Source organism: Besnoitia besnoiti, assembly GCF_002563875.1.
Source record: "Besnoitia besnoiti strain Bb-Ger1 chromosome Unknown contig00015, whole genome shotgun sequence".
NCBI classification, from domain to species: Eukaryota; Apicomplexa; class Conoidasida; order Eucoccidiorida; family Sarcocystidae; genus Besnoitia; species Besnoitia besnoiti.
In genome coordinates, this window is record NW_021703917.1 from 253,043 (window position 1) to 278,036 (window position 24,994).

At 54.5% G+C, this 24,994-nt stretch overlaps 2 protein-coding genes across 2 annotated transcripts; both read left to right on the top strand.

Moving 5' to 3' along the window:
• Nucleotides 1-6,740: 6,740 nt before the first annotated feature.
• BESB_027440 (uncharacterized protein) lies at nucleotides 6,741-9,192 on the top strand (the record flags this gene model as incomplete). Its single annotated transcript, XM_029361418.1, has 3 exons — nucleotides 6,741-7,047; nucleotides 7,262-8,650; nucleotides 8,936-9,192. 3 exons carry the CDS (start codon nucleotides 6,741-6,743, stop codon nucleotides 9,190-9,192), a joined length of 1,953 nt encoding a protein of 650 aa, XP_029215318.1.
• A 1,773-nt stretch (nucleotides 9,193-10,965) lies between these two features.
• On the top strand, nucleotides 10,966-21,977 carry BESB_027450 (glucose-6-phosphate 1-dehydrogenase; the record flags this gene model as incomplete). The annotated part of the gene is made up of 21 exons (XM_029361419.1): nucleotides 10,966-11,019; nucleotides 12,011-12,065; nucleotides 12,390-12,623; nucleotides 13,280-13,680; nucleotides 13,874-14,034; nucleotides 14,461-14,590; nucleotides 15,120-15,295; nucleotides 15,841-15,898; nucleotides 16,303-16,364; nucleotides 16,589-16,666; nucleotides 17,240-17,406; nucleotides 17,931-18,028; nucleotides 18,414-18,497; nucleotides 18,866-18,956; nucleotides 19,198-19,332; nucleotides 19,903-19,970; nucleotides 20,186-20,284; nucleotides 20,533-20,649; nucleotides 20,911-21,004; nucleotides 21,249-21,344; nucleotides 21,769-21,977. The coding sequence occupies 21 exons, from the start codon at nucleotides 10,966-10,968 to the stop codon at nucleotides 21,975-21,977; spliced, it is 2,667 nt and encodes an 888-aa protein (XP_029215319.1).
• Nucleotides 21,978-24,994: the final 3,017 nt, after the last annotated feature.

The window sequence follows — 24,994 nt, forward strand, 5'->3', positions numbered from 1 at the left end:
GCGGCGTAAAGATGCGCCAGGCTTCGGTCATCTCATCTGCAGGAACGCAACAAAACAACAGACACACACACCTCTACGGCGATTCAGCGGGCGCTGGTGATTCGAAGTGACCCCCAGCGGCCTACGTTCCCACTGAAACCGAAGTTTTCACACTCTTGAACGCCGCTCCAGTAAACCTCCATCTGCCTGTGGATGCGGAGAGCTGCATCCCTCTCTGCGTGCACGTAACAGAGACATCCAGACCCGGGTGAAAGCTGCATTGCCTGGCTCTCCTATTCTGACGAAATCTTCCTTGTCGCCGCGAATCACATCAACGATAAGCCTTTCTTACGCGTCTGGCAGACGGGCAATCTTAAAGCTGTTCATTACTGGCCACACGAAATCGAACACGAGGAACTCACCGCGCGCCTCCGACCTGATGAACCTGAGCCGTACTCGTCTCACTCCACTTGGTGTGCGGCGACCACACCCACCAAGGAAAAAAGAAGATATACGGAATTTTTCAGTGAACAGCGAACTGATTGCCCCGTGCCTGAGTCCAGCTATGGATGTATTTATGTCCAGATCGGGGAGGGGGGGGGGGGGAGAGAGAATGCGAATAGGAGCGAACCGGACTGAAGGGGCCGTAGTACGGTGCTCGTGCGTAAATGCATATATGCATGTAAGCACATATACGTATGCAAATTTATATATATATATATACAAATTCATATATATATATACAAATTCATATATATATACATACAAATTTGTATACGTATCCGCCGGCGCACTCCTAGCTTGCCTGGTTTCGGCGCATGTGTCAGCTGTTTTTATTCGCTCTCTACTTGGCAAGTCGAGTTCGGCCTGCCTTAGGTCGCGCTTTTTCAGCTCAAGCATATGCCTAGAGAAAGAGAATTTACAGCGGCAAGCAGAGAGAGCTGCTTCCTTTCTGTTCTCCCCTACTCTAAATTGTTCTCGGAATTCGCTTCGACTCCCATTCTCAACTTCAAGATAGAGGGCTCGCTGGTCCATCTCTCGTTTTCCACGCACAGGATGCAGGTGCAGAATGTGAGTGTGCGCGAGTTCGACGCAACCGTCGGGTCCTGAAACAAAACCGAGACTCATTCCGCATCGCATCATCGGTGGGCTGACGGCCTCGATAGACCAAAGTGAGGCGCCGCTTTTTTGTTTTCGAGCTCGAGACGAAACGCTTCGTGGCATTTGCTTCTGCTTCGTACGGGCGCTCCGCGCCGCGAAAATAATCGAAACCTAGTGTTGGGTGGACCGACACCGTTGCGAGAGGCCTCGGATTGTGGTGACCGCATGACCCACAGAGAGCTGTGTATCAGGAGGGACTGCGGAGAGCTCTACGTACAAAGCGCGTCTCATCGATGAAGTTGTACGCTGCCATGGAGCATGCCACGTTCGTGGTGCTCTACTCGACTTGGCCCTGATCTTCCGCCTGCGGCTTCTTCCGCTGTGCACAGCCTTTGCGGGATTCCTCGCGTCTTCGCCTCGCCACTCTCACGCTTCCTCTCTCGAGTGAGTTCCGTGCGTTGTCTGAGGGGTGCTGCCCTGCTAGCACGGCTGCCAGGATGCAAAGCAACGTTACATTGCGTTATCCGGGGTTTTGCCACACGCAGACGGGCCGCACAGCCCTAGAACCGTGTCGCCGAGGCCTGCAGTGCCCGCACGTTGATTCGCATACTGCCCGGTTCGGAACACCGACGACTGAACATCGGTGTTAGCGATGTATGTCGAGTCTTCCCGGGTCTCCGCATCTTGTCGCATGTGTCGCGGCGCAAGTGCTCTTTCTCTTGCCATCTGTGAACATTTGCGTAGCTGTGTTTGGCGTCAGAGGCGTCGGGGGCCGCATGCGCGACTGTATTTTGAACTGCGCCGTCAGAGACTGGTATTCCCCTCCTCCTCGTTCCTCGCGGAACAGAGTCTGTTCTATGCCAACCACTCTTCCCTCGCACACTCTTGCACTCGATCGTCGGGCAGTCGTTCAACCGCACAACACCTCTAGCTGCCTTGTTTATATCTATCTCTGTCTCTATTTTTCTTCCTGGACACATATGGAACTCACACTTTTCTACACGGGTACGCATGCTAGAAAACTGTACACACGGACTTGCTTTTGCGCAAACCAGGACTGTCTCCCGAACTCCTATGTTTATGTGTGACATAGTCTTGGACTCAGGTTCCTATTCTTTTGACTTTCGTCGGCATCTCACGGATGGGCGGTATCTGTTGGAGGACTTCACTTTCTCGTCGCGAACCTCGTCGTCCTTCAACGTCGCCGGTCTCTCCATGGCGCCAAGCGTGCGAAATTGTAGCCAGTGATTTTGCATTACATCCCGAATTACGCCGGAAGGAAGTGATCGAGGGCCAAACGCGAAAAAACACGGTGAACTGCCTGTTGAGTGGGCTGCCTATGCGCCTTGCCTCAGCTGCTGTTTCTGCGGTATTTGTCAGCAATTCCTCCTGCAGACTACTGGCAGAGCATTTGCTTTCAGGGGAGCGGCGCCTACCATAGCGGTCAAAATAGGGACCTAGTTCAACACCAATCGTGTCCTTAAGCGCAGTGAATACAGCTCGCGGAAAACAGCTGCACGATGCAACAGAAAATAGAACAGTGTACCGTTCCGAAGATACCATGACCCCGTGCTTCAGTGCGCTCTCCTCTCTTAGCTTCTTTATCTTCTCGTAATCCTTTCTGCTGTCGCGGCGATGCTTCCGGGATGTTTTCCATACCCTTTCGCTTTTCTGTACACCAGTGCAAGTAACTGGTGCTGTGTGACCGCCCTGGCTTTTTATTCCATTTTTGACTCTACGTTGCTGATTCTGGAACGTGCTGGCTTCGTTTTCTTTTCCTCTCTTCTCCACTACCTGGCCTTCACCCTTCTCTCAATGGCGGACACTTCCCCTGTTGAGACGGCCTTCTGCCAAACTGAAGAGATCGTCTTGCACCGACAAACGAGTTTCTGGCAGCACATACACGCCTCATCACATGAAACGCTAGTGGACCGAACGCGCGGCGTCTCCACAGCTTACTCGCGTTGCGTAAGTTTGGTGTTTTGGCGGCGGCCGTTGACCAGAGTCCCTTGTTCTATGCTTTCGTAGAGATGCAGAGTGGAATGCCTCGGTGTTTGCTCTCTTTTATGCTCCTCTTGCTTTCTTTCTCTTTATCATTCTCTTCTGCCTTCGAAGGATGCATGGTGCATTCCCGCCGCTGTTGGCTAGAAGGCGTTCTGATCCACCGGAATGAAGGTGTCGTTAGCGAAGCGCAGGTCCGGGAGGCTCAACGCAAGGTAGTGGTATATTCGATATATCTGACGGGAATACGCGCACAGCGCAAATAGCGAAACGGTTTGTGAACGGCAACTCAACATTATGTCTGATGAATGAGACAAGAATGCGGCGAAAATCGACGGAAGGACTTCGTTTCGACCCTCGAACACATAATAGTGACCTCTCAGCTATCCTCAGAGCGGATGCATTTCATGTTACTAAGAATCGGAGGACTTTGTTTGAACTGCTAATCCCCCTGGGGTACATACAGCGATATTGAGCAGCTGGGCGAGAAAGTGGATCGCTCACGACAGTTGCTGGAAGGGTATCTGCTCACTTCGTCTTCTCGAATCAGGGCTTTCAGCTTTTTCACCAGCTCGTTAGACGACGCCAGATCTCGACCAGAGGGCTTCTCTACGACGACGCGGTTCCAGCCTTGAGATGAACGCAAGCCGGTGCTACAGCTGAACATGAGGAAAAGTATTGTTCCTGTTCCACACAGCCTCTCCCACCCCCTACAATCGCTGAACACCGCTCGTCAGCTGGAGGCCCAGGCTTCAGCATCTCCTGCACATGGCCAAACCCGGCACAGCTCGCGGTAATGCGGAATGCAGATCGACCAAGTTACATTCTTCGTTCATCAACAACTAACGCAGCACAACAATGCCGTCGTCCTATTCGTGGCTTCACCTTGTGGAGACCAGCATGTGCGGCGGATTGTCGCGACGGAAGGCAGAAATACGCCAGCAGGTAGGGCGAGGTAGAACAGACGCACCCCCGTAGCGGTGCTTTCTTCGAGTTTACGTAAATCTGCGTTGAAGACTGCGCTGGCGGCCTCGCTGTAGTGCCCGTGCCTGGAGGTTATAATTGCTCAGCAGAATGAAAATGCGGTGTACAGAATATGAAAGAGATGAGGACAGGGGATGCCGCTATCGGGGCATGACGGTGAATGAATGAGCACCATGATCACGTCATGAGAGAAAAGAGACCACAGCCGCAACGGAGGGGGACACGAGTACGACGAATACGAAACTGATGGATGAAAGGTAGCCGGCTTTGCGGCGGTATGCTGAGCATCATACATTTGGAATGGCCCGCGTGGTACGCTCCTTTCGTGCTCCCCCACACAGGAAGACCTGGGCAACGACCCAACGTGAATGAAGGGTGGCTATGCATTTCCATAATCACCAGCATGCACTCTTCACCATGCCCGTTATGGAGGCACACCACATTACTTTGCAGTATGGGTGGACGTTTATTCAGTTGTAGACTCGAACAGGAACGACTCAGCTTGTTTTCGCACCATCTGCTCACCTGTAACGGCAGTGAGACTTGAATTCTGCAGCTAAGTATCGATTGCACTGGTGGGATAGAAGACAACGACGCGTACAATAATGGGAACTGAGAGAGCCGGACACAGAATAAGCATCTACATACATCCACGAATTCTAGGAGGGTACAAAGGACTTTGGTACGACCATAACAGCACTTCAGAGTTTCTTAGTAATTCTGCTTTGAAAAAGCGAGGGCCACCATGTACGTGCGATACCCGTTCAGTCGTGGGCTTCGCGACTGATCGGTGACTTCGTGCGAGGAAGACGGAACACGCCGCGCCGGTGAAGGAGTAACTTGAGGGATAAAGGTGCGAAAGATATACCAGACATTGACTTGCATGGTTACACAAAGCACACATGCATATAAAGTAGTGAATTCGCAAGCATTTGGCTGTGTCTGCCTGGCGCTGCCACGCTGGAAAAATGTGGGCTAGGCTGCCGTTTTCGGTGGCCAAAGGCTGAAGCAATTCACGCAGCTCTACAGTTATACAGGCACGTGTAGGTGGTTCCAGGGAGGACGTTTATCTACACGTGATGTTTGGCTTCTATATCGGAAAAGGTATTTTTGCCGAACTTACGGTTCAAGTTTTGCCCAGCGCTTCTCGAAGGCCATAACGGTCCTGCCGTAGCCCTAATAGATAGGTGACGTAACACCACCTCGGACCTCAGCCAGAAAATAACACGTCGGCTCTCCTGATAACTGGAGCCGCTCAGTGGGAGGATGAATCGTCAGAGTGAAGGGGTGCATCTCATGTATGGGAACGATAGACATCGATGGAAGGCTGTGTGGTCGAAATGACGATGGAATGGATAGAGGCGAATGATATGTTAAGCGGCAAACCGGCATAGAACGGAGGAAGAAAGTAAACCACAGGCAGAAACAAACGCAGCACGGAAAGTGGCGATGAACAGGTTGGCTGATGGACGACGAAGAGTGGTCCGATAGGAGGCGTCACGTGCCTCAACTTCGCGAGGGGTTACGAATGTGGCAAGCATTGCTAGTGTAAGCTTCCTAGACGTCACTTCTCACATGCCAGCGGCACTGTCGACGAAGGCCTGGGAACGAAAGAGAACGCGTCTCGAGTTCGTTTATTTGTTGAATCCACCAGATTTTTTCACGTTAACGGTTACGAAGGGGCGGAAGCAAGTATTGCAACTCGACTGTCTTGCAACAAACTCATCCGTGCCTGTGCCAAGATGAAGGGAGACTAAATGTTGTCGTGTCGCAATATCAGCTCCTCTCTTGCGTTCTGTCAGAGATATATCGAAGATGTGGCCTGTGCGATACGAGCAGAACTGCGGTGCCCTCAGTGCGCTTGTCCTCCACTTTGGAGTTTGTTCTGAGCTAGCAATAAACGGCGATACGGAGCTTCATGCAAGTCGTAGCCGTTCTGGCGTAGTTGCAACTGGAGGTGTGCCCAGCATCAGCAGTTCAATAAGACCATAAGACTTCTTGAGCACATCGCAAAACGAAGAGTCTGTACGCGAGTCACAGTCTGGACAGGCTTTAGCGCAACGAACTGAACTATCACGTGGGCGGTACAGCGTGCGGAGTGTCGTTTATGCACGCGGCGTGTCTGAGGCAGACTGATCGGTGCTCGTTCATCGGCTCGGCGTGCAGTGACAGAGCTAGCTGAGCTGCAATTACGAAGTCAGTCTCTAATGCCTTGTGAGGAATATTTGGCGCACTGCCGGCAACATTTGACCATCGATAAAAACGAGGTTCGTGAAGAGGCCTGATATCTAGCTTTCACCCCCATGCTGTGCGAGTAAGTAGACCGCATGATCCATAACCACGATTAAGCCGTACTGTTTTCGCCGCTATAAAGTCCTTTCGGCAGATTTCGCGTGAATCGCTCCTACCGAGGGAGTCGACTGTATCTGGCTCACGCGGTGCGCTACTACTGTGCGACCGTTCCGAACCCGTCTACAGCTACGTCGGAGCCCATCCTGCGCCGGCTCTGTGAGGCGCTCGCTGAAATGCCGGTTAATGGTGTCACCGCTTGGGATAGGATGCATTGGCTAAGGTTTCCCTTTCGCTGGAAGTTTGCCCTCAGTTCCTCGTGGGCTTTTCTTGTCTACGTGGGGAACTGGTTTTGGGCGACACCATCGTCGGCCCAGTCTGGGTCCATGTTCTCACCTGAGTTCTTGTGCCTTGGCGCCGCGTGTGATCTAATCAAATGCAGCAATAATTCGGACTGTCCGCCGTTCCATACCTGCACTGGATATTCCACAGCTTGGTTCGGTAAAGGAACCGGGCTTTTTGGCGGAAACGGTCTTGGCGTTGGACAGCTGCTGGGGCAGCCTATACGCGGATCAGGTGGTTTCCTGTCCGCTAGCCCAGCAGTGGCAGCAGGGATGATCGACGGCGTATGGAGTGCCCTGGCCCCTGAGTTGAAGCCGCCAATCAAAACCCTGTTCAATCCCAACTTCTGCGGTAAGGCGCCCCCGTGTGTTCCCGGTCCCTCCAAACAGACATGTGTGTCCGTTGCGACACTGGAGGTGCTCGTGATGTGCGGGGGTGCAGAGCTTCCCTGTCGTAATGCCGGTGTGAAAGCCACACACATCGTGGTTCTGAAGAGCAGTGGACTAGTACAGGCCTTGCACGCACACTCGATCAATCTGCCATCTTCTGCTCCGTGTGTGTGCAGAGCCGTCGGAGCTTCGGCAGCCGTCGAATATCGTAACGCCAGGCGGATACTTTGTGACAGCAGACATGCGTGCGTGGGCACCTCCCGGTCCACAGCGAGTAGTCGACCTACCCGAGGCCAGCGAGATTGGAACTCTCTACAACACCCCGTCGGTAAATGAGGCTTTTTCGTTCAAGTCTACGAGGATCAACACGGATTCCGGAGTTCAAGCCACGGGAACTGGAAAAGAGTTCAGTTCCCGACGGACGCATCCGCAGGCCTCCATCAATGGAGGGTTGATTCAATACGAGCTTGACATGAATCACCAAGGGCAAGCTGTGATGGTCGCAAAGTCTGTCTATGACGAGCCGAACAACACTGTCAAGGCAGATTTGTCATTCGACGACACGAGTGAGTCTGTAAGGAAAGAAGCACACGCGCACCACAACCACTCAACGAGAGGAGCAGACATGTCGAAGTCTCCTGCGGGTGAGATCACGACGGACTCACCATTCAGGCCTCGCGCGTACAAAGAGGTTCGTTCGACGCTTCGCGAGACAGACCCGACGATAATCGCTCCGAGAGATGCGGATGCGGAAGCCCACAACGATGACCAGGAGTCTCCGGCAGGTGCGCCTCCTGTGATAAAGCCATCCGCACGGGCGGATAGGATGGACGGTCTTCCACCTCCGAATATTTCGCTGACGCAGAGAGATAAACAGCGCATAGAGAAACGTAGTCTGCCGACACCTGCTTCAGCACGAGCCCACGCTCCTGAGACGACGGTCGAGTCAGCCCTTATGCACCAGATTCAATCGCTCGATGACAAGCAAGTTGATGCCCTGTTGGCCAGGCTGCTAGGAGAACCTTCGCTCCCTGATGGAGAGTCAGGATCGGGCTCTGGCAGGGTCCGACTACTCCGAACCCTGCAAGAGACTGAACAGACGAAGACTCCAGAGGGCTTGGATGTGCTCTTCGATTTGGCCCAGCTTGCTGCTGAGTTGCTCCCCCTGAATAAAACTCCGTTACTTGGCTCAGTGGGACTGCAGAACCCCGCGCAGTTTGGTATGAATGTCATGAATGCAAAATGGGAGGCTCAGATTAAGTGTCTTATCCCAGTTGCAGTCGCCTACTCTCCGTTGGGGACTGTGATTCTGGATCTGTCAAATCGCAGCGAGTCGCCCTCGATAATACGAAACGACTTATTCGAAGCCTTCATCAAGGGCAACCACGACAACAACCGAAAACCTTTGGTGTCTGTCGCTGAGGTATCCAACATGAGGGACGTCCGCCGCGACTTCGTCTTCATAGTTTGCAGCCGGCCCGGTCGATACATCTCCAAGTTCGAAGTTTCAATCTCTTTCGCCGGCCAAGATGGAAAAGTGGGCAACGTATGCCCCGTAGAAGTCCGTACGTCCCTCCTCACACGACATACGAACCGCGCACCTGCCAAAGCGAAGGACGTCTTCAGCCTTAGATATTTTGGGAGGAAGTGGTAGACAGTATGTTGCAGAAACAGAGTTGTGCGAAATACCTTTCGCTGTTCTCTACGCCTGTCGTGCTATCCCTAAGATATTTCACTCCTCCAGGGGTTGCGCGTTGCGGTAGCGAACTGGAGAGTTTCCGTCCTCTTCAGTGAGCGCTTTAAAACACTTAACTACACCTCCTGTGTTTCACGTTTCTGTGGCGTCACAGTGTGCGAGGAGAGCACAGAGATCCCGGCGTCTGAGCTCGCTCTTCGCTTCGAGACGATCACGGAAGAACAGGAAGAGGAACCGCCCAATGAAGAGAAGGAGAAGAAGAAGAAAAAAGAGAAAAGGGAGAAGAAGGAGAAAAAGGAAACAAAGAGGGAAAAGGGCAGGAAGGAAGAAACGGAAGAACTGCAGGAAACAGATGAGGCACCATTCTTGGAGTCATTTGAGCCTATCACGCAGCCGCAAATATCAGCGTAATGGAAACCGTCGGGACTCCTGCATCAATGAAGTCGTTACTGTCACAGAGGGATCATGCATGGCGTGTACAAAGCACCACACTCTGTCGGAAGTACGCTTATCTTGCCCCTTTAACGTAGATGCGGCAGCCCAGTCCGTGTGGCTTCTCTGGTAGTTGTCCTCTGCGCTTACTGTCATCGCAAATAAACAGTTGCTGGATACAAATTTTTGATGGTGTAACTCCACAATGACTGATAGCAACGCAGTGTCTGCAACCAACAATTCAATGTTTCATGCTCATTACGAACTACGGACCTCACACAGATGAGCGCTGGCAGTGTGCCGCTGTGGAATGTAGTGAAATGGAGCTGCCGGCGGAGCAGCTGCCAAGCTTCACCGAGGTGTCACCATCTGGCCTTACCACACCCGAAGCACGACGGTGAGCACCAAGTGCGGAGGTGGCGCAAAATATAGGCCACACTACCTCGCGTGGGACTCTTTAGGGTTTAGGGTGGGGGGGGGGGGGGGGGGGGCGGGGGGGGGGGGAAGGGAGGGGGCACGAAACCACGATAGCCGTCAGGGCCTCTGTTCATGCATCTTCTAAACTTCCCACAACTACGCAGCATCCGGCAGCGCGTGTACCCGAGAAGCAACGGTGGTGCAGATGCACAGTCCTCTATGCCCAGGAATGCAGACAGGCACGCTTCTTGTTTTCGCGACGCCATCATCGGAGGCATTTGAAGATGACGTTCTTCCTCGTTCCGACGAAGAGAGAGGGGCGGCACCTAGACTGCTTTTCGGGCTACAGCAATGGTGTTTCCTCTGAACGCGGATACCATTCTGCTCCACAATCCATGCTCTCGATGGTCGCAGACTCCTGCTGTCAAACGACTGGAGCGCTCAGAGCTGCTGCATTGCAGCACGTGCGGGTCTACGAAATCGACGGAACCTCAGACGCCGAGCAACTGAGCACCTGCGAGCGATACGGGGTATTGCAGCTTGTATCGAGGTGCGGATTCTGTGTGCGTGTGAGATAACTACACTGCTGCCGAATGGGGCGGTAGCGGCTTTGTTGACACGAACCTGCTTGCCCAATGAAGCGAGCCGGTCGCCCGCGCCTCACCCCCGTCCGTGTTGCGAGAGTTGTCGTCGCACGGATGCATGCTTTACGCCCTTGCGGGCGTCGAATAGGTTTCACGTAAAGCTAATTGCTGACGCGAGACCGACAGCAAACAAGCAGCAACACACCCGGTCATTCTCTGTAGCCTTGCACATCTGGCCTGCACAGTGTGCGTTGCAGCTTCTCGCGAGCGCGCAGGTGACATCGATCGCGAGCTCGTTCGAGCGAACTAAATACCGCAGCATGCCTCAGGAACTGTAGGGAGCAACCGTCGCCAGGAGGAGCGGAGTCGCTGAACTTGCTTACTGCGCCGTGCCGCATCTGTGGCGCCCCCCTCGCTCTGCCGTTCAGACAGGCAATCGCGCGCTTCGCGTGCTTCTGACTCGCACAGCGCGCGCCTCGAACGGCCACGAGTGGACTGAGCTTGTCCACGCCGGAGACGCGCGCGTCGGTGTGCTGCACATGCGCACGTAGTCTGGAGTGTGGTTTTGGCTAGTCTCTCCCGTTTTTCAGTTTCTTTCGGAGAAAAAGCACTTTCTCCAACTTCGCGAATTCGGCGTCATTGGCAAGAACGCAAGAGGTAAGCGTGCGGCACTCTCTGCCTGGTTTTCCTTCGCCAACTACGTGCCTCGCTACTGAACGCTTTTCCTGTACAGACTCTTCGTTCCCTTTGTATGCGCCCGCCACCACCTGTCGCGCCCGAGCGCGAGCCGTCGGATTCTGACGAAGTTAGGTGATTCTTCAGGTTTTTCCTCCCACACCCAGGAATGATTGCTGTTTTTGCTTCCCTCGAAGCAGAGGCAACCAACATTCCGCCATTTTTCCGCGGCGAAACCAGAGGTCTGCCGCGCGGCCGGCGGCTCGATCGCCGCGCAGCCAGCTTGACCTGAGCCCGTCCGAACCAAGCGAGAGAAGGAGGTCGCTATTGAGTCCTTCAAGAATGCAGAGGACACCTCTGTAGCTCTTACGGACTCGGCGATTACCTGAATTGCATTTCCCTCTTTCCTGCCGGCCTTGCGCATCGCATCGCATCAAAAGCGAGCTTTTTGGACTCTAGCACACCGCCGACTGGAGAACTGCGTGTATGTTTCGTCGCGAGAGCGGAGAGGCGCGGGCGCGGCAGACGAACGACCATAAAAGCGAATTCTCTCACCGCAGGCGAGGAAAACCGAGCTCCTTTCTTCGGCATTTCGTCCGTCGAGGCAACCGGAATTTCCACCGCATTCAGGACAGCTTCCTGCATGCCGCGTATTCGAATGGCGCTTTCAGCAGTGAATGCAGCCGCCTCACCCTCTAAACCCCGAACCCGGAGCACCAAACGAAAGACAGAGGAGGACCTACTCGAGATTTCCGTGGCGTGGAGTCGCCCTACGGAGCCATCTTCACTGGCTCGCGTGTGTGCACTGCGTCCTGTAGAATCAGATCTCCGCTCATTGATGCTGATTCACTTTCTGTAATTAGGTATGTAACTCGGCGTGTCTCATGTGCGAAGGCTTGTGGACCGGTCGGGCACATGTCTGTGTATGCATCTGTACAGCGGGTGTGTTTGCAGGCGTGCAAGCGCCCCATACACACATGCATACATTTCTTTCCTCCTGCGGGCGCTTCCGTCTCTTGTGAATGCGCGACGCCTCCTAGGCGGATCTCCCGTTGCTACACACGGTCTTCTCTGCATAAGTTCCTCGATCCTGCCTCTCTTTCTTTTTTGTCTCTGCTCAGGACTGTCTTCGGATCCGCAACCTACGCACCAGACAGCCACTCGACAACATGGAGGGTAGGGGGGACCTGCAGGTCTCTTTGTGCCATGGGCTCCTTCAATCAGTGCATGCAAGGGCGAGGCATCTCTCTTTCTCTCCCGCCTTCTTCTTCTGCGTCTCTGCAGCCGTAGCTGTTCACCTCAACCTCCCCTTTCGTAGAACCCGCTTCAGAACCGTGCAGACCGCGCGCGGGAGCCCCTCTCTGTATCTCACAAGCGTAGTCATCTTGCATGTTCAGGAACTCTGTTGTCTTTGTTTTTTGATTTGAGTTGCAGAGATCTTCTTCAGCGGCGGCTTCTCTCCATGCATGCCGCTGTGGCGTTGCGTTGTGTGCGTCTCAGGTTCGCAGAGTGCAAGCGGCGTCTTTCAGACCTTCTCGGTTGGGTCGCTGCAGCCGCTCGCATCGGGCGCGCCTGTCGCCACGCGAGGCATTTTCGACATTCCAGAGCGCCCACGCGAAGTGTCCTGCCGCACCGAAGAGGCGTTTGTTGCTCACGGCGCGTACCTGCTTCTCAGCTGCATTCAGCGGAAACTCGCAGAAAGCGGATACGCCAAGGTAGTCGTGGGCTTGTCCGGTGAGCCCGCGAAGGCAATCAAACACAGAAAGAGAAAGCAGAGGCCAGAGATTCCGCGCGACTAACTCTTGTGACGTGATCTTTGCGCGTCTCCGGCTGTCGCGGCGCCCCAACGGCTCGAAAGCACAACCCGCCTGCTCGCCGGCATATGCACACACACACGTGCATATATGTACATGTATATGTTCAGTTTCAGAAACATACATACATACATGTATATACGATTGTTTGCAAGCATGGGCGGACGTGTGTGCGGCGTGGGGTCCCACTCCTCTTTTTACTCTGTCGTCGTCTCCCGCAGCCACGCGAGCGTTCTTCAGCTGGTTCTCTCGCTTCTTTCATGCGCGTGCGTTGTTTTCGCCTACGTATACAAATTCATATATATACATATACCTATATATAAGTACATAATCGTCTCTATATATACATCTATGGCTGTCCACATTGGCGTACCCACTGGTATATATATGTATGTGCGTGTATATGTTTGCACCTCTCCTTACCTATGCTCATGCACATATACACGTTTGTCTGGAGGCTTGCGTGCGCATGCGTTTGCCAGTGACCGGCCTTCGTTCCCGTTTACGCGTGTGTGTGCGTTCCTTTTCTTATTTCGTGGCTTTCGCGTGGGCGCGCGGTGTTTTCCTTCCTCGCAGGAGGGTCGACGCCGCTGCCGATTTACACCGCACTGCGGCATTTGGCGCTCTCCGCCGCAGAGCAGGGCTTTGCCCGCGCGGCCTCGGACTTTGCGTCAGACTGGTCGCCGTCGCTGCAGCAGCAGATCGAGGAAGATGAGCAGCGCCGGCATCTGGGCGCAGAAGTCGACTGGAGTCGTGTCTACTTCTTCTTGGTAGACGAGCGCTACGTGCCGCCGGATCATCCGGACTCGAATCAGCTGAAAATTCGCCAACACCTCCTCGGACAGCCCAACGGCGTCGCCTGCGACCGCGAGGGCGCCGCCTGCGATCCTGACGAGGCACTGCACATCCCGGAGGCGAACCTGATATTTCCCGACACCACGCTCCCGCTCGACGAGTGCATCGTCAGATACCACAGCGTGAGGCGCGCGCGGGTCGAGCTAGCGGGCAGGAGAACTCGACTTGTCTGCACCTGCCTCGCAGGCGCAGACTGCCCACCGGGCGAGAGCGCTCGATGCGGTTTAGGGTTAGGGTAGCTGGAGAGGAGGCGGCCTTGGCGGTGTGTGAGAATCTTTTCTCTCTTTTTGCGCTCTTCTTCGCTTCGCTCTTCAGGCTCTCCTCGAGCTTCTCTCCTCGACGCAGAGTATCGACCTCGTGACGCTGGGCCTGGGACCCGACGCGCACATCGCCTCGATTTTCCCGCCGCTCTCTGAGGAGCAGCTGAAGGAGCAGATGAACCCGACCTCCGTCGTCCTGCACACGCGCCAAGACCGGTCAGCCCGCAGCGCCACATTCGCGCCACAAGAACCACGAGGATCGACGTGCACACTGTACAAATACATGTATTTCGATAAGTCCATATATAGATTTATATAGATATACACACGTAGGTCGTATATATATATATATATATATATATATATCTGCTCTCCGTCTGCTCATCGGATTATACGCCCGCGCGGGGGACACTGCGTGTGGCGGGCGCTGTCGTTTTTTGGAGTTGTGAATCCGAGGCTGTCGCGAGCGCGGTGTGTGTGAATGGACATAGTATTCACAAGTGTGATAGAATGTTCATACCTTGAGAGTCTGCAGTCAGGCATACAGAGTAGGTGAAGTTAGGAACTGCGGTATCGCAGTACGTGTGGAGGGAGGGTCCATCGAAGAGGGACAGGCGGCTGTTTGCTCGGTTCTTTTTCCAGATTTCCTGTCTCAGACAGAATCACGATTTCGCTTCAGCTGCTGTGCGGCGCGCACAAGAAGCTTTTCTTTCTCAAAGGCGAGGAGAAGATTCGTCTCTGGCGGGAGATGCAGGACAACTCTCGCCCGAAGGTACGCTCTTCACTGCCGAAGCTCGCGCGCGGCGCTTCCGCCAGGCGCATTCGGTTTCTTGGGGGCACTGCATGCGCTCTGTGCTACTTTCTTTTTATTTATCTCGCCTCCACTCCTCTCCTCTGCATCTCGTCGCGTGGGTGCGTCTCGTGCGCGCGTCACTCCCGTTCGGACTCTGCCTGTCCCTCACGTCTCTGCAGAAAAGACGATTCTGCTGCAAGCGTCGCGCGCCTCTGCAGAAAATATCATTCTTCCGTGGTCTCACTGGGCCGTCGTCCCCACGCGCCGCCGGCTGATTTGCTTTCGCGAGCTGCGTGAGCGAGGCCGCAGCGTCTGGTGCAGCGCCTGTGAGTCGCGCGTGCGCGCTTCTGCGCCAAAAGAGATGCCGCTGGCTACTCCGCATTCGCGAATGCGCGAGCCTCGCCTTTTCTCGAGCCTGGCTCGCCCGTCTTGGCGACGCTGCGAGGCCTCTTGCCTTTGCTTCTGCGGCATTTTTTTCGGTTTTTTCTTCTGCGTGAGGCGCGCGCAGACCGTCCTGGAGCACCCCGCACTGGCAGTTCTGCAGTCCGGGAACGTGCGCGTCGTGGCGAGCCCGCCGCTGGACGTCGACGAGGTGCGCATGCAGCAGGAGCTGCGCGACAGAAACACTTTTCTCTCGGTCATCATCCTGGGCGCCAGCGGTGACCTCGCTCAGAAAAAGACATAGTGAGCCAATACACCTTCAAACACACCTCCGAGCCTGGATATATATATTTATATATATGCATTTATCTGTGTATGTGTATGTGTACAGCCATATATACATTTATTCCTGTATATGTGTATATGAGAAATATATATACGTGTACAGGGCTTGCGGATGGCTGTGAGAGATTTTTTTCAAGTATTTGCCTCCGCGGGCGCAAGAGTGCGTCGAAGAAGCAGAGAAACAAACTGAAGCGGCAGCGCGTGCTTGTAGCAGTGTTGTGTACACAGAGATACGAGTATAGGCATACATGTAGCAATGCATATGTATAGATACATATATTTGTTTGAGTATATGTGTGGCCTTTTCGATGTATAAAGCGCCATGAGCCTTCGTGGGGGCTGGATTTCCCGGGGCCTTCAGCCTTTTTCCACTCGCCTCAGACTCAGGCCTCGAAACGACGCCGTCAAGCCGTGAAGAGCGTCACACGAGCGTTTTTGAAGATTCCTATTGCGCATCCCTTGAACCATGAACATTCTCGTTTCGCTGTTTGTGCGTCTCGCAGCCGTGCGCTGTTTAGCCTCTTCTGCGAAGGGCTTCTTCCGCCCGCATTCCAGATTGTGGTAGGTCTTCGTGGAAAGAAAAAAGTCACTTCTTTCCAAAACAAGGACGGGCGCGTCCGTGTCGGACGCGGGAGGCCCGGGCGGCACGCGCACAGCCTCACCGAAGCGAAGCGCGGACACGATGAACAAAAACGTTTTTCTTCAGGACGATGTCAGGGGAGCGTGCACGCTTCGTAAAGTGCTTCTCTTGAACCAGACACGCCGAGGCAGCCAGCGGTGTTGGGCTGCGAATTCAGTGTCGTCCGGGAATCGGTTCTCACGAGGGAAACGGCCTGCTGTCGATTCTCATCCGCATTCCACCGAGGCGAAGACCGCAAGATGGGGTGCTCTGTCGAAAACAAAAACAAGCGGAGTCTGCGTCGCGACTGAGCCTCGTTTCCCTCTGGGGTTTGTGTACTTTTCAGGGTTACGCTCGTTCGAAGATGACGTTTGAGCAGCTGTGGGAGAAGATCGTTCCAGGCATGAAGTGAGAGACACGCGCGCGGAGCGAATGCAGGCGAACGGCGTCAGAGAGGTTTGAAATCGAAAGCGACTGTCTCGGGAGCGTGGCACCTTGGGTCGCCCTTTGAGGCTCGCGGTTTCAACGATGGTGGGGTCGTCCGTCATATTTTTCTTCGCGTGTCTTCTGCGTCGCCTCGTGAAGCACTCGGACGGGCAGAGAAGCGTTTGCTCTGTTTTCGTTGTTTGCAGACCGCTGAGTTCCTTCTTCTGCCGCAAAGGGAGTTCTGGCAACCTCCTCTCGCAGTTCAAAAGTCACTGCACTTACGTGTGAGGACGATTCCTGCGCAAGGCGCATTCGCAGTCCATCGCTTCGGCGATTCGTACCTTTCGATGAGTGAAGAGAATCGATTCAACACCCAGAGTGCTGCATAGTTCGGAGGGCGGACAAGGAAGCCTCGATCTAAACTGTCGAGCCCGGTTCAAGATGTCAATTCCAGAGCTGTTTTCTGCTGTCTTGGCGTAGCGTGTCCCTTGAAATGCAGCAAATCTTGAGCCGGAGTGACTGTTGTGCCGTTCTCCCGTTTGTGTCGATTTTTTTACGACTTTGGGCTAGATAGGAGTGAGAGGCGTTCGGCTAATCGCTTCTGTTTCCGTCCGCTCCTTCGAAGTTCGCGCGAGCGAGAGCCAGTGTGTGCGTCTTTTGCCTGACGCCTCGGCTGTCTTCTTTTTCGCGATTTGGGGGGTTTTCCTTCTCCTCAGCTGTATCTGCCTTTCGGTCTCTCCATCCTTCACCTCGTCTTTCAGCTTGGTTCGGCCTTCGTCTCCCGCTTCGGGGTCACGCCAGCGTTGCGCCTCCGCATGCTGGTGTCGCTGTCTTCCTTCTGTTCGCTTTCGCCTCAGGTCAGGCCAATACGACAGCACCGAGGATTTCGGCGAACTCGCAAAAGTGCTAGCGAAGGCCGAGGGGGGCGCAAAGCACGTTGGCAGGCTCCTGTATCTCGCGCTGCCGCCAGAGGTCTACCTGCCGAGCGTGAGGAGCTACTGCCACGCATGCTGGAACGAAAATGGTAGGAAAAATAAAATAAAGGCACAGTGGCGTTAAGTGGAGGCTCAGCCTTTCTATATAAATTTGTACCTGCACACGTACATATGTATATATCGATATTGGAATTTGTATGTGCATGTATGGATGTATGCGCTGAGTCCGTGTCTGCTTGCTCGAGACGCTGCGGGTCATGCACTAGCCGCGCACGTTGTGTGTTGACGGGAACGCAGTGCAAGGAGACGAGAAGAAAGAAAGGAAGAAGGGCGATTGGGAAAGACTTGACTTGAGTTGCCTCCGATGCGCGGCGGTCTTTGAGCCGCTGAGAAAGGCCGCGTACAGCGCGTCGCACACGCGGATTTCTTTAACCTTTGCGTCGCTCCTGCGGCGTCGCCTGCCGTGGCGTGCCAGAACGTCGAGCTCTCCTTGGCGGGGGGGGTCCCACACCGGCGTAAAGCATTCCGGGATTTTCCTGTCGGCTGTCTGTCTGTCTAAATATCGCGAGGAGGCGAGGCGCGTTGTGCGCAAGCTCGTGTTAAATTTTTTCAGGCTGGAATCGGGTGATTGTTGAGAAGCCCTTTGGCCGCGACCTGGAGACGTCAGACAAGCTCGCAGCGAGCATCATGACACTTCTCCAAGAGCGAGAGGTAAAGGTGGCGAAATTCATGGGCGACTCGTCAATCGCAAGCAACGTCTTCAAAGAGAGGGAATTTGAAAAGAAGGGCTACCCACCCCCTCCAGTGGACGTTCTCGGCGAAGCCCACGAAGTCGCTTCGTCAAGCGCTCAGCGAGAGCACCTCTATATCTCTCTAGTCATACACACACATTGATGATTACCTATGTATTCTTGCAACATATATATATATACACGTATATGTTTGAATCCATAAACGTGCATATACTTACTGATATACGTACGCGTAATTCTTCGTGCATGCAGCCTTTGACATCATGCTGCAGACAAGGTGGCGCGTGTGTGACTTCGAGTCGCCTCTGCAGAAGACGAGAGTTTGATTTTTCCGTTTTTCTCAGATTTTCCGTATCGATCACTACCTCGGGAAGGAGATGGCGCTGAGTCTGATTGCGCTACGCTTCGCAAACGTGGCCTTCATGCCGGTGCGTCAAAGCGAGTCTAAACCGTCAACTGTATCTCGCGGGCATTTTCTCTTCCGTGCGACATGCGACTTCGCGCGGGCGCGTGTGCCGCCTTCGCCGCGTTTTTCTCTTTGTGTTCCACTTTCTGTCTCACCATCTCGTCACTCAAAGTCTGCGTGGCTGGCTGCGTTTGCAGTTCACTCGTGCGTCGTCGCTGAGTCACGTTCCTTCCGCTCAAGAGGTCTCCTCATCTTGTGATGCGTTCATCTCGCGAGCCTCGGTTCTCTCTGCACAGACTATACTAGGCGCGCGCGTCGTGACGCGTGCATGGAAAGTGTTTTCAGGTTTCGAGACCCTCGGTTTTGCGCGTCACGCTTTTTTTCCTTCAGCTTTTCCACAGAAACTACGTGCACAGCGTCAGGATCACCTTCAAAGAGGAGGGCGGCACCTGGGGGCGTGGAGGGTACTTCAACAACTACGGTGAGCAGGAGGGAGGCTCTGCGCGCGCTGCCTGCGCTGGCGGCCGGAAGCTCGACGTGCTTCTCAAACATTTCGCGGCCTGCATGGCTTTTTCGTCCTTCTCTCTCTTCTTCACGTGGCTGAGTCAGAGGCTTCGAGAGGCCGCGGTGCGCGGGCTCATCTGGCGGGGTTACCGAGTGGTTCGTCTCGTTGGCGTTGCATGCGCGGCGGCCGCGTTGTCTGTCGCGCGACATCTCTTCAGGCATTATTCGCGACGTGATGCAGAATCACATGATTCAGCTGCTCACACTCGTCGCCATGGAGCGACCAGCGTCGCTGAAGGACGACGACATTCGCGACGAGAAAGTGAAAGTCCTCAAGCAGATGCCACCAGTCAGTACGCATGCAAATAAAAAGACTTGAGAGTCACGAAGCCTGCCTGTTCGCGATTCCCTGACGCAGAAATCTGCGTGTCTCAAGCGCAGTTCAGGGCGACGGAGATTCCCTCGCGCTTCAGAAGGAGCCCGTTCGGCTGCGAAGAGACATCCTGCAGCGCGAAAAGGAGACCGGCCGTGTCTACCGGAATAGGCCTCTCATACGTGGACGCCCGTGCATATATATATATATATATATATTTGTACATATGTCTATGTGAAAAAATAAATGTATTCATGTGTAGTCTAAGATGACAACGCCGTTGCACGCTCTATGCGCAGCGGCACCGAGAGCCATATACAGATATATATAGGTACATGTTTGTATATAGGTGCATATATATCGAGATATTTATGTATGTGTATAGATGCGTATGCGTATATGTAGGGGAGGGTTAAATCTGTCGAGGAGCGGACCCTTCATCAGCATGCATAGCCGCAGCTGTCGGAGGAATATGCGTCGTGCACTGGGAGAAAGCGGACTCCACCTGCTTTCATCTCGCCGCATTTTTCTGTTTTTCTTTCTTTCGCAGAGCTTTCTGAGACAGTCCTCGGGCAGTTCACCAAGTCTGCAGACGGTAAACTGCTCGGCTACACCGATGTAAGCTGGCGTGACTTCATCGCTCGCCCCATAGGTGCCTCTTTTCCAGCGCGGAAAGGCCTTTCATCCGGCGTGCTGCGAGGCCTGCGCTGCCATGAGAGGCGCGAGGCCGCAGCAGCAAGGCAGCAGACTCTGTCGCGAGATCACCTTCAGCAGGATCGCTGTTTCGGAAGACTTCTTCGCGTTTTGACATCTCTTTGTGCGCCTGCTTTCAGGACGAAACCGTGCCCGATGACTCTAAGACTGCGACGTTCTGCACGTGCGTCCTCTGGATCAACAACGAACGCTGGAACGGCGTGCCCTTCATTTTCAAGGTTCGAAAAGCCGAAAAACTCCCCAAAAACCGCAGAAACAGCGAACGAAAATTCAGACGCAACCGGACGAAAAACTGAAGAAAAACCGAAGAGACTCAGGCAGTCCGAGGCTCAAGCGCGGCCGCAGCGAAAGCCTGACAGCGACAGCGGGGAACGGCGGAATCGGGTTGAAAATCCAGGGATCGTCTCTGCGAGGAGAATCGTGTGTCGTGAAGCCTGGCGTCGTTGCGTGCGTGTGTGCGCTTCAGGCGGGAAAGGCGCTGGAAAGCAAAAAGACGGAAGTCCGCGTGCAGCTGCGCGAAGCGCCAGCCGGCGACTCTTTCTTCGGAGAACCGAATCTCACGCCAAACGAGCTCGTTATCCTTGTAAGAAGACGGCGAAGATCTCGATATTTATGCATATATGTGAATATATATATATATATATATATATATGGAGGTTTCGAGGGTACGTAGAAATACCGTCCGACTGACTTCGCGCCTGCACCAAAGGCTGCGCGCAAGCTTCCCTCCACGTTCGGGGTGCGAGGCCGGCCTGCAGCGTTTCTTTACGTAAAGATAATCGTATATATATGTTTGCGGTTACGCGCTACATATATATAGATGTATAAATGTTTTTTTCTTCAGGTGCAGCCTCACGAAGCCGTGTACCTGAAGATTCACACGAAGAAGCCCGGCCTGCTGAGCTCGGGGCTGCAGCCCACCGAGCTCGATCTGAGCGGTACGCTGCCTGCCAGAGTTCCGTCTCCTCCCGCAGTGCCTCTGCGGATCTGTTCGCTGTCTATGTCTAATCGAGCAAAGGCAGGGCTCGCACCCGACGGTGTAGGGTTTGGAGACTGGCTCCTTCGTTCGTTCGCAGCTGTGCAGCGCGAGGATCGGCGGCTGGGTGTGTAGTTTGTCTGCATGCAAGGCCCCGGGTGTCTCTGTCTTTAGTTGAATTTTTTTCCCGTCCGTTGCCTCCTCAGTGATGGACCGCTTCGACGTGGACCGCCTACCCGACGCCTACGAGCGCCTCATCCTCGACGTCGTTCGCGGCGACAAGCAGAACTTCGTCAGAACCGGTGAATCGCCGTCCCATAACCTTTTCACGTGGCGCGTTTCGCAGAAGCGCCTCCAGTTGAGGCCCCCCCATCGTGCCAGTCTTGCTTCCACAGCTGCAGCAAGCCGGGGACGCCAGCCGGCTCCCGACAGAGCGAACTGGCGGTCACTGGGGTTTAGGGTTTGGTGCGTCGCTTTGAGGCCTATGCAAGGGCACAAATACATACATGCACATATACACGTACCTACACATATGCAAACACGTATACACGTAGCGGTGTGCTACGTCTTCAAATAATCGAATGCGTGGAGGACCGCATGCAAATAGTGCTAGTACAGACACAGACACATCTGTTTACATGTATAAAAGTATATATCTGTAGCCGCGAGTGTGGCGTGTGCGTCGCTAGTAATTTGTTGACGGATTGTTTGTGAGTGTGTTTGTAGACGAGCTGCGGGAAGCGTGGCGGATTTTCACGCCGCTGCTGCACGAAATCGAGGAGAATCAGGTCGAGCCTATGCCCTACCCGGCGGGATCCTCCGGTCCGCAGGCGTCCTACGAGTTGATTCAAAAATATTACAGCTACAAACAGAACAGCTACACGTGGTCGCCGCCTGTGAAGAGAGAGTGCTCCGCGACCGACAGCGCCGAGTAGCGGCAAAAGTCGCGCAAAACTGCAGGCCGCGCTGTGCGGGAAGCCAACGCGCAGAGCCCCAGTCGCGCACGCGTACTCCGTGCCAGAGCGCCACACCTACACCGCAAGAAGAACGCAGAGTCCTGCGCATACTCTGCAGGCAAATGCCTAGTCTGCAGGCAAATGCCTAGTCTGCAGGCAAATGCCTAGTCTGCAGGCAGATGTAGATGTATGTGTTGCAGCGGCGCGTGACCCGTGGCTTCTGTCTGAGGCGCATGCACTGACTTCGCGGCACACGTGGGCAGAATAGAAGCCCGCATACAAATGAGTGTCATCCGATCGTGACTGTAGGTCAGGAACGCGCGTGGTGCCTGTGGAAGACGCGAAAGCGGATGTCTTCGCAGGGAATTCTTTTTTGCTCTGGAGGCGGGGTGGAATCTGGCAGCCAGGAGGCATGCCGTTGATCTATCCCGTGTTAGGCTGCGCTCTCCTGTTGTTAGATTCCGGATAACGGTGTCTCTCCGCAGGCAATGACACTCGTCTCTCGCCGTCTAGATGTCACCACAAACGCGTAGAATCGAGCGGCTGGCCTTCGTGTAGGGATAGCTGACGCGTCGCTGATAGGCACAGGATCTTTGCATGCATATATATATATATATATATATATATATATATATATATATATATATATATATGCATGTATTCGTACAGATATATCCAGTTCGTTGTTAGATGATTATCCATGTGTGAGGTGTTTTCGATGGGAGATGCGTGGCGACGAAGAGGGCGCGAGGGACGTTTTCCTTTGGCCGCCGTAATAGGTGCCGTGAGAATGCAGGCTTTCGTCGGGGTCGGCACTCGTGTGGTCGTACGCCTGAAGCATCTGTATATAAAGGAGTATTTGTCGCATCAGGGACAGCGCCCCTGGTTCAAGGCAGGGCTCCCTTTCCGCTGTCGGTGCTCTCGGCGTCCGGCAGAGGCTGCGTTCTACCCGCGAAGTCGAGGGCGCCGGTTTTCTCGGACGTGTGGGTGTTTGAGTCCGTCAAAACTTTGCAGGTTTTTCGCGTAAACACCGTAGTCCTGTAGTGCATGTTTTTCTCCAGTGAGTGTAGGTTTGCCTTGGTCCGCGTTTTTGTCGGGACCTGCCGCGATCCACGAGGAGTAAAGGCCAAGATAATTGAGAAAGCGACGTGTCTTCCTGATGGTGTTTTCTTTCAGCGTCTCGCCGTGGCCGCTGTGCCTGTAGGCGATTCCCCGTCATTGTTGGCGGCGTCGCCAACTGCGTGTCAGTGCGTGGTTTCGAAGTACTTGTTACGCTGAATGCGCAGCAGAGCCGCCCAGGCCGTCGAGCAAGTCGTGCCTGCGTGGTGTGAGTTCCAGATGCATGGAAGAAGCGAGAGAATCTGTGCCACGAGGTGGCTTTTTTCGGGGGATGTGCGGACTTGAAGACACAAACCTGTAGAGGGTGTTTTGCGGCGTCGTGTGTGCGGTCAAGTCGTTATGAAACAAAACCAAAGCCGCCCAACTCGAACCGTTGGAGACGCAGACGAACTTTCAGGAGTAGGCCAGCTGCAGGCGCCGCGTCCTCCTGGGTAGAGGTCTGCGTGGTGAAAAGATATCTAGACAAAGCTGCGCCGCCAGCAGTGAGTGTAGGAGCAGCAGAACGCGTGCGTCTAGGACATGCAGCGTTGTTCACGCTTCACGCGAAATGTGCTACGAGCTCAGTTGGGTATTCGACACCTATAACAAAGGCTTGAGCTAACAGGTCTACAGTGGCTTGTAGATTTCTGGTCTGGATTAGGGTTTCGTGTTTCAGCCGCCCCACTAGTTGTGCAGATCGTTTCCCCAGAGAGTTCAGACTCAGGTCAAGAGATTACGTTTTGGGAGACGTGGGAGGAATCGTAGCAAACGACTCCTAGCAGAGAGTTGTTCGGTAACACTTCTCCAGCGGTGGCGACAGTCTGGGGGCACAACCCCTGACCGCGCAGTTTCCTGACTCGGTTAGCTCTCTCCGTGCTCCCCTGTCCTGCCCGTCCACTTCTTCCTCAGTCATCCCTCGCCTTCTGAAAGTCACCTCCGCTGCATCTGCGTCTCCACGCGTAGCTCCTATGATTTTGTCTCCGCTAGAGACCGGTCGGCTCTGCCGCCTAACTCGTGCGAGTGCGTGGCATTGTGCCCCTTCTCCCGAGTCCCTCTCTCGTCTGCCGCCGCGCCCGCGTCCCCGCCTATCGCCTCTTCTGACGTTTATCCATTCCGCACGCATTCGAGTTTCGACTTTTTTTCTTTGGCGACCAGACCTGCGCACATGCCGCTTGACTCGCGCGAGCCATTCCCTAACCAGCTGCCTCCCGCAGAGCTTCTGCTGCGAACGAGACAGCCACGCGGAAAGACCAAACGACGACTCATGGGCGCGAAGGCCTGCAAATCATTACCCCGATTTGTTTTGTTCCGCTGACCAAGCCGACGCAGACACCCGACGCCGAACTCTCTGCAAGTCCTGCGCGGAGTTCGCGGGCGTTAACCCCACACCGAATCGCAAGGAGCCGGCGACAGCCGACGACGATTCCTCGCCTCTGTGGCTCGAGGACGACAAGAGAACTGAGACCTTGGTCAAGTTCTTACACCTTTCAGATTTATTCATCGAAGGCTGCAGCACGTCCCGCGTGGGTGGTGCCGCAGCGGCTCGGCTCTCCGCCGATCCCCTACACGAGGAGGATGCGACGAGCTCCGTCACGCGGCGCTGGCGCGATCTGCGAAACCAGCATGCAGCCGGCAGTGTCACGGAACTGCAGATCTACACACGGAGTGTGGAGCGAAAGCAGGAATGCGCGCCGTGGGCAGACGCGGCAGCCATGAGGCAGCGGATGATGCGATGAGAGGACTCCTCGCGGACGGGCACAGCGAACCAAGGATCGCAGAGCGTGGTGATTCGTAGGAGAAAGACGAAGGCCATTTTTTGCCTTTCATCGCTCTCTCGCTCTTTCTTCGCTTTCTTCCGCTGAAAGACGTCTGCCGCCTCACACTCACCTCGCGTCTCT